At 41.4% G+C, this 9,488-nt stretch overlaps 1 protein-coding gene across 1 annotated transcript; it reads left to right on the top strand.

Moving 5' to 3' along the window:
- Positions 1–3,090: 3,090 nt before the first annotated feature.
- si:ch211-157b11.8 (fibroleukin) lies at positions 3,091–7,134 on the top strand. Its single transcript, XM_041783575.1, has 6 exons — positions 3,091–3,369; positions 5,491–5,686; positions 6,052–6,129; positions 6,211–6,323; positions 6,444–6,706; positions 6,792–7,134. Exons 1-6 carry the CDS (start codon positions 3,091–3,093, stop codon positions 7,132–7,134), a joined length of 1,272 nt encoding a protein of 423 aa, XP_041639509.1.
- The last annotated feature ends 2,354 nt before the right edge of the window (positions 7,135–9,488 follow it).

The raw sequence follows: 9,488 nt of genomic DNA, 5'->3' as shown, positions 1-9,488 counted from the left end.
TCCAAGATGGTGGCAGCAAGAATGATGGGGAACCAAATTTAACATCTGACCAGGGACTGCAGATGGAAACTCACTTTTTGGCTGACTGGCATAATAAAAAAAAAATTAATAATAAAATTAAATTAATAAATAAATTAAATTAAGATGAACAACTATAATCTATCAGTAACTTAATAAATGCAGGATTATAACGGTTATAACACAAATTAACTAAACATTAGAAGTCCCATGAGCATTTGCTCTGACATAACTATCCAAATTTCAAGTAACTTCTCTTGTTGGGTCACTACAAAATGTTAGTATATCTTAACACACTAAAGCACCGACACAAAGTTAAATGTTGAAGAACACAACATATGATAACAAAATCATTATTGATTACTTAACATCTACTTTTATGAAGGTAGACAGATAAAACAAACTTTTTTGCATAATATTAAGCAAAAGTATCAGGTTAATAAGTGACACACAAAATATTTTAATCAGCATTTCAATAAGTGTTTGACAACTACAGTTACAGCTAAAAGAAAGAAAGAAAGAAAGAAAGAAAGAAAGAAAGAAAGAAATTGTTGAATTTTGCCATATTTAACTGATACGGACAATTTCACAGTAGTCATACATATCTAATTTTTTCCGTAAGTAACAATAAATCGTACTTTCTTGTGTATGACTTTTACAATGTCTTATTTTAAATGTTTAAAGTCCATTTTAAGGGGCTTACGCATTTAGACATAACAATTGAGTGTGGATAGGTCTCAATCAGGCTTGCACATCTGGACACTGCAATTTAACTCCATTCTTCTAAGCAAAACTGCTCAATCTCTGTCAGGTTGCATGGAGATCAGTTGTGACCAGCCCCTTTCAAGTCTAGCCACAAATTCCCTATTGGATTAAGGTCTAAGCTTTGACTCTGCCACTCCAGAACATTCACATTGTTGTCTTTTAACCATTTCTGTGTAGCTTTCACTCTATGCTTGATCAATGTCCATGGGTCAGTGGGTCAATGTCTTGCTTCAAAATAAATCTTCTCCGAAGCCGTGGTTCTCTTGCAGAATAAAGAAGATTGTCCTCCTGCATTTTGCTGCATTCATTTCATGCTCTACCTTTAAAAGCCTTCTGCTGAGAAGCATCCCCACAACATGATGCTGCCACCACTGTGTTTCATAGTGGAGTTAGTGTGTTTGTGCTGATGTGCAGTGTTTGGTGCCCACCGAACATAGCGTCTTGTCTGATGGCCACAAGCACCATTTTGGTCTCATCAGACCAAAGAACTTTTCTTCCACTTGGATCACAGAGGCTCTCACGTGCCTTTTGGTGAACTCTAGTTGAGTATTCTTCAACAGTGGCTTTCTCTTTGCCCCTCTCCCATAAAGCGTTGACTGGTGAAGAACTCCAGCAATGGATAAAGAACTCCTTCAGAGTAGTCATAGGTGTCTTGGTGACCTCTCTCACTGGTCTCAATCTTGCACAGTCACTAAGTTGTGAGGATGGCCTGCTCTAGGCAGATTTACACATGTGCCATATTCTTTCCATTTCTTGATGACAGATTTATGTGAACTCAGGTTTCAATAATCTTTTCTCTGAGTTGTTTGGAGAGTTCTTTTGTCTTCATGGTGTAATGGTAGCCAGGAAAACTGGTTAACCAGTGACTGGACCTTCAGACACAGGTGTCTTTATAACATGGTCACTTGAGACCCATTCACTGTACTCAGGTGATACCCATTTCAGTAACTGTGAGACTACTAGCACCAGTTGGCTGGGCTTCTGTTGAATTAGGTCAGTCACTTTAAAGGGGATGAATATTTGTGCAGTCACTTATTTTACCTCACATATTTTTGTTTAGTTGACATTATGTTGTGGAAATCTGTTGTCACTTTGACTTTCAAGGGTTCTTTTGTTGCAAGTTGTTGGCCAAAAAAAGCCAAATTATATTGGCCATGATTGATTTATAAAATCAATAAAAGGGTAAACCATCTAAGGGGTTGAATACCTTTATAGGCACTGTATGTGAATTCAGCAAATAAGATTGAAAGTGCTTCCACTTAATGCATCCCTCCTTACTGGTGTCTTCATGCAGCTCATTCATGGTGTGTCTCCATGTGTGTATTTGTGCTCCTTGTTAGTGGGAGTGTGCCTCAGTGCAATCCTGATGACTGGGTGTTTCTATAGGAATTCCTGCCTTCTCTCTCCTATTGAATGTAGCGTCTTTATGGCCTCTTTGGAACTCAGTTTGTAAACACAAATACTGCAACACAAAAGGACAGGAGTGACAAAAATGCACAGAGGATGGATGGAGTTGCATACTTTGAGCATCTGCTGCATTTCATGTCCACAAACACTGACATGTATGCATGTGGATGGCAAAGGGTAAGTGGTTAAAGTGTGTTTATGAGGAACCAGAATGTTGGTGATATGCAGAAAACACAGTATGTGAGACAGATTTATTGACAGAGGAAGGTGCAGAGCTCAACCACAGCATTAAAAATATGACAAAGATATAAAAAAGACTGATTGATAAATGCAAAATGTTGAACAGTGCACATCTTATTCAAATCAGGATGCATGTGTGCAGGCACCTCTGTATGTTGGAGTCTAAGAGAGCGAGAGAGAGAGAGAGAGAGAGAGAGACAGAGAGAGAGACAGAGAGAGAGAGAGAGATGAGTTAAGGAGATGGACAGATTGTGTGCATGTATGTTTGTGCATCAGGGGGTGGGTGCATTAGTCCGTGTCAGAAAGCAAAGAGTGCCACAGTTATCTAGGAATCTGAGCCAAAGCAACCTCACTAACAGAGCCAGAGCAGGAGGAAGAGAAGAGGAGGGGGACCAGGCATAAGACAAACTGAGCAGAAAAGCAGAAACAAGAAGAGCAGAATAAGAAGACGGATGAGGATAATCCAAAAGAACCCAATAAACTCAACAAGTCTGTGAATAGTTCCCACTTGAGACCTGAGATGATATTAAGTGAAGACGGTTTGCTGAGGAAGAACTAACAGCTTACAGCTCAGCAGAGGGAGGCTCTCCTCCTTGGAAAACCTTGGACCAGAATTATTTTTAAAGAAGCCAGGACCAGCCTATGTTTCTGAATTTCCCCATGATTCCATTTGGTTCTCTTAGTTTGCTCTGTCTGCTGTCTCTGTATGTGGGAGCTCTGCTGTCCTCAGACGCTTCTCCGGCCTGCACGCGCCCTCCCTGCAGGGACACCCTGGTAGCTGTGCCCAACCAGCCAGGGGCAGGAGCAGGAGTCAGCACAGGGGCCTGTGAGGGTCAAACTGGGACAGCAGCCTGCAGGATGGGGGTCTCACTCCCAGCCATCGCCAGTTTACCTCGAAGGGTGGAGCACAGGCAGGATTTCTCTCATGTACAACCAAAGGTAAGACATATCGGCTACAGCGTAATCATCCAAATGAGACTGACTGATCTTAACTTACAGATATTAAGATCATACACTTAGAAAAGCCTTATACTGTAATGCAGCATTTAAATAAAATATTTATCAGCACGTTATGGTGAGGTAGAAGGGAAAAAAGACAAGAAGCAGAGCTGATCTGTGCATATCACTCATGCACACAGAGACTGAGCAGCACCATCAGACTAAGGCCAACAGGTCCTTCCTCTTGGGACAGTTGACACCCTAAACTTGGCACCACATGACAGCCACAGAGCAGTGACAGTCAGTAATCAAAGAAGGGATCAAATTAGGTCTATTTTAAAAATGTCCTCATCATATGTTTGTGCTGAGCTCATGCAGCAACAGGTGTGTGATTGAGCCCATCACAAAGGCTGATGTAAGTGAAAGAGACAGGTCGAGGGTGACACAAAGTATGACACTGACTGAGCTGTGAGGTTTGTGATTGGTCAAAGCTCTTTGAGATCTTACAGACTGAATGCAAAACAACTTCTTTTTCAGCACTTAAAACACATTTCCATTATTTTCAGTCAAAATTAAGGAAATGTATGACATTAATAGGATAGGATGGACTTTTCCCCAGGTTGGGAAATGCCTTTATGATGTCATACTTAGCCTACTGCTGTGTTGTAGGTTAGAAATACTGGGCATCTCAATTCATCAGTGGCTGTATATGGCAGACTATCCACTGTAAAATTACAGATGTAATTGGGATTGTATTTCATGTTAAAATATATGCTAGGTCATAGAAAAACTTACGTTAGCAGCTCTTATTAGCTAACCATAAACTTGGAGTAGCTTTAAGGTAGTGTAAAGGTTTGTAATGTTTATCATACACAAAGGTGTCCTTGTTTACACAATAGCTAAGGGGTGACTCCTTTAAGAATTTATTGTTTTCTAGGATCAAAACTAACATCAGCTTTTTAAAACTCATTTGCAAATGCCATTTTTGCTTGGCTCAAATCTAAAATAATTGTAAATGTTTGCTTGGCTGAATGCTAACTTAAACTATTGTGAAACATGTTTGCTAAGCTAATGTTTGCTAAAATTAGCTACAGAAACTCTATTGCCAATATTATAATTGCAGGGCTGGATAATGTTGTCAAACTCTTTACAAGCTAATGTTTGCCAGGCTGAATGCTAAGATTGTCTATAGTACAATTACTTTGCTAATTACTCATAATGCTGCTTAGCTGAAAACCAATATGCTGGTTGGATGCTAACATTAGCTTCTTCCAAATACATCGTAAGTAAGCTTATGTTTGCCAATCCGTATTTTAACACTAGTTTTTGTAAAACAGATTTTTTTTGTTTGCAAGGCTTGATGCTAATATAAACTCTTACTCTTAAGCTTATATTGGCCCACAGTAATTTTAACACTAGCTTTTGTAAAAGTTAAGTTTTTATATGATGCTTGTGATGCTGGATGCTAACATAAGCTTTTTTCAAATGTAGCCATGTCAGTAATGTTTTCTCATTCTAATACTATCACCAGCTTTTGTAAAACCTGTTCATGTAATGTTTGTTTGGCACGGTGCTTACACTAGGTTTAAACAAACTTGCTAATATTATGTTTGCTAGGCTAAATGCTAAGATAAATTAATGTAAAACTCTTTTGTTAATAGCCTATGTTGCTTAGCTTAAAACTTTTTGGCTGCTACGATGCCAACATAATCCAGTTTTAAATAATGTTTTAGTAATGGTTTCTCATTCAAATGCTAATACTAGTTTTTGAAAAACTCCCATGTTTACATTGACCTAAACTTTGCCTGGCAGGGTGCTTAAATTATGTTATGCTAAACTACCTTGCTAATGTAACTCTAACTATAGATAGTGGGCTTTTTAAACATTGAAATAAGTACCAGTGGCCCTCCAGAACCATTTGTCATTTATCTTGCCAATTAAGAACAGATAATATTGTCAGCTCCCTGCATTTATACTGTTTACAATGTGAAACACAGCAGCATGGAATTATAATAGCCTGGTCATGATGTCATATACAAATGGGATTTAAGAGGATTTCACAGTGTGAAATGCATGACACAATATCTTACAAAAAAGTACCTCTGAGCACTGTCTTGGCAGACTGGAGGTGTGAAAGAGCGTCTCGTTCAGCTGCAGCGCTGCATGCGCTCTCTCCAGGAAACAGGGGGCCCCTGGAGTCACAGAGGCCAGGACAGTGACTCTCTAGGGGCCATCCTAGCCCTGATGGCAGCTGTACTGACAGAGTGTGACCTCCACTGTCACAGCCAGGCCCTTGGGGTGATGGCAAAACGACTGGGTGAGTAATACACATTTATGTCTCCCATGTCTGCAAAAGAAAGACAAATACACACAGACAGCCACACACAAAACACACATACAAAATGCCAGTGCAGTCACTCCCCCACGCATAGTAAACAGAGCCTCAATGAAGCCTGCTAAGTGCCGGTCATAGGTGAGTGCATAGGAATTTATCTGCATTGAGAAGGATGAGACAAACACTGGTATGAATGCATGCTCAGCCACACGGACTGTACAGAGCAGGAAGGAGCTTTAAAAATTCATGATCCAACTGAAACTTGTATGTGGGGTTTATAAAGACAAAGCTTTTATTTTAAACACCTGATGACATTGTTGTAACTTAATCTGTCTGTGGGGTGACAGAGAGTGCAGCCGTGGGAAGAGAGGGGGAGAAGGATCTGCTGCTATTCCTGAAGAGCATCACACAACATCCACCCACAGGTAAGGACACTAGGAGGTATAGGTACTGTAATTCCTTTTGATTAACAGATTGAATAAAGATGTTCTATATGTGGATATTAGTCCCCCCATTAGAGAGACTACATCCACAGGACTGTGCAGAGATTTACAAGCTTGGGATCAAAGAGAATGGCATCTACACCATCCAGCCAGACCTGCACAGGCCAGCTTTAGAGGTATTTCAGCTTTACCATTCTCATAAAACAAACAGGCTGGACTTTTCTTCTTTAAGAGGTGTGTGCGCTATCTGGGGATCACTGATATCTAGGCTTTGTAATATCTTTGTTTTGGCTCAGGCTAAATGTGACATGGAGACGGCGGGTGGTGGGTGGACAGTGATCCAGAATCGTCAGGATGGCTCAGTGGATTTCAACAGGACATGGCAGGAATACCGAGAGGGCTTTGGCAGTCCACAGGGAGAGCTGTGGCTTGGGAACGCAGCACTTCATGGCCTCACCTCCACTGGCCAACACCTAGTGCGCATCGAGCTGGAGGACTGGCACCAGCAAAAGCGCCATGCTATCTACAACAACTTCAAAGTGGCCTCAGAGGCTCAGAGGTTAACAGAAATACACACTTTTTACACACTTTATAATTTCTATGATTACAGCCTGACAATAAGATGCTTCTTCTCTGTTTTCCAGGTATCGTCTCACAGCGCGGGAGTACTCCGGTGACGCAGGCAACGCTCTGAGCTACAGCAAACGTTACAACCATGATGGCAGATCTTTCAGCACCGCTGACCGAGACAACGACCGTTACGCAGCCGGTAATTGTGGTCAGTACTACGGTGCAGGATGGTGGTTTGATGCTTGTCTGGCAGCAAACTTAAATGGACGGTATTACCGCGGGCGCTATAGTGGGGTGACCAACGGTATTTACTGGGGGACGTGGTATATCCTGACAGATGGGAGGACAGGAGAGCGCTACTCCTTTAAGAGGGTGGAGATGAAGATAAGACCCAAGAACTTTGCAGGAACATCCTAAAGATGACAAAAACAAGTTACAATTTCAAAACATGTCTCACAGCATCCTCTTAACACATTGGTTCTGGATTCCTCTTTGAAGGGTGTTTTACTCAGTGTGTGGCAGCTTTTATGTCAGTGATCAGTTATATGACAATGGCAGCTAATAGATTACAGAATAAAAATGTATTCATTAAAACAATGTTGAAAAATTTACTATCATGCCATATAATCTACTCTGTTTAATCATTGTTTATTACCAGGCTTTTCTTTTGCAACATCACACTAAACAATCACTAAAAACATGTTTTAAAACTTAAAATTACACATTAGAATGCTGAGTGAGGCATATAGACTAAGCAACAACTCCCTGAAGGGGTGCAAAAAAACTGCAGTTCCTTAAGTGGCCACTGGAGGATGGCTCCAAAAATGAGTCATTCCCCACAAGGCCCTATATTAAAATGTGGTACTGGAAAACAGAATTAAAACATGCTTACAGCCTTGAACAAGAAGGTTTATGTCTCTTAATTTCTCTTTTTATGACAACTGTACAGTAATTAATTCTTAAATAATTCAAATTATTATGAGGCAGTTGATTTGTTCTCATGCTGTCTGCTTGGTGTCACCTCAGATAATCTAAGGGTGTACTCACACTAGGCCATCCGTACCGTGCCATATTCTAACCATGCTGAAGCCCATTTGACCCCCTCCCCTGTCCCCCCTTTGGTCCGCACTCACACTGCTCAACGCATCCAGGCCTGGGCACAGATATGTCACGTGCCTACGTCATTACACGAAGCGTCTGCCGTTGATGATTCAGTATGCATAAGTGTTGTTTTTGGGCTATAAAATAGTTACAGATTTATACGATATCTGATCTGACACCAGAATTATTTTCCCTGACAATCAGCTACATTAACTATACAGAGCCCAGTGAGGAGAGAAAGAGAGAGAGAGAAAAAGCAGTTCATAGCGGAGAGTTTACCTTTATGCGCTACGAACTGTGCCTTTTCTCAGCGTAATCCTGGATGCCTGATGCACCAGACAAGTTCATGTGTCCAGAGCAGGATTAAATGTTCAGTTAAAAGTTTTTTTTTTAACGTGACGAGAGCAATTTTAACCCTCTGATGAGAGCTGGAGGTGAAAACGCCTCAGGATTAATAAACGATGCTCCGTTCGAACATCAGCAATCAAGATCCCACTTTCACTTCTTGGTGACATGAAATAGAATTAGAGGCAAGTTATTTCAGTGGATGATGGTTTGGCATTATGTCTTTTTTTTTAATAAGAGAGGTTAAATCAGCCGTGTGATTAACCCTGGCACATACTTGTCTGCGTATTTGGCACTCTCCTTTACGCACGGAGGATGAAAGGTGTTTGTTATCCTGTGAGATGCTGTTTGTGACCAAAACAAGGGAAGAAGCTTTATTATACAAACCAAAAACCTCTTACAGTCGTTAAAGCCTGACTTTGCCAGAAACTGGGCAGAAATGTGGACTGGACTGGGATCCTGCTGTCTCTATCATGCAGCTGCTGCCTGGTGGGCTCTCTGAGGCGGGTCCTCTTGTTGTTACTTCACGCTACGTCATATTCCCGCGCTTGTACTCCTTCATCTACATCCGTGCCGTGCCTAGGCCCACCTCATCCATCTGTGCCAGGGCCGCGAAGTGGGCTGCGCCGAAGCACAGAACGATTGCACTCACACTGGCCAAACGTACCAGACTTTAGGCCGAAACGGGTCCAGGCACAGTACGGATGGACTAGTGTGAGTGCGCCCTAAGTTACAGAAATTGACTTGGAAATTTCTCTTGAACCTATACATATCTCCATCCTTGGGCAGTTTTCCGTAATCTTCTCCTCTGTTTTGGTGCATTTCCGTGGCGGCGTTATAGCGCCACTTACAGGCTTGGCATATATACTACAGCATTTTCAGTGGTTCAGTGCTTATGCAGACATTTCCTGAAACGACCCTGTGTTTTCAAAATGAAATGGAAATTTATTGTTTTTGTGTCCGTGTGGACAAGTTACTAAGCTGTCTGACTCCGCCCCTGACTCTGCCCCTCTCAGGAACTGGATGCGGCTTAATGGATGTGGCAGGAAGGGTGGAACTTTCAAGTGGGGAAGGCTGACCAAACCTGGGGATGGTGTTAACTCCTCACATAACATCATGAGGGGAAAATCTGAGAAAGGCTTGTCTTAGCACACATTTTCTGAAAGGGGTGGATTTTTCTGGTACTTGGGTTTGTTGGCATGTTTTTGCTAGAAAAGCCTGAAAAAGTCATTTTTTTTGCTTTTAACTCACTGAATTTCATTCATATTTCAGCACTAACTAGCAGATATCTATTTCTGTGCTCACCAAATCTGGCCAGCAAACTA

The sequence above is a fragment of the Cheilinus undulatus genome, linkage group 3 (genome assembly GCF_018320785.1).
Source record: "Cheilinus undulatus linkage group 3, ASM1832078v1, whole genome shotgun sequence".
Taxonomy (NCBI): domain Eukaryota; kingdom Metazoa; phylum Chordata; class Actinopteri; order Labriformes; family Labridae; genus Cheilinus; species Cheilinus undulatus.
Note: the sequence above shows the minus strand (reverse complement) of the source record. Positions and strands in the feature narration are given on the sequence as shown.

Excerpts from the sequence above, each read along its gene's own strand:
- si:ch211-157b11.8 (XM_041783575.1), top strand. The coding sequence starts at position 3,091 with ATGATTCCATTTGGTTCTCTTAGTTTGCTCTGTCTGCTGTCTCTGTAT. Across the intron at positions 5,687-6,051 it reads GGTGATGGCAAAACGACTGG|AGAGTGCAGCCGTGGGAAGA; the intron begins GTGAGTAATACA and ends GTGGGGTGACAG. Across the intron at positions 6,324-6,443 it reads TGCACAGGCCAGCTTTAGAG|GCTAAATGTGACATGGAGAC; the intron begins GTATTTCAGCTT and ends GTTTTGGCTCAG.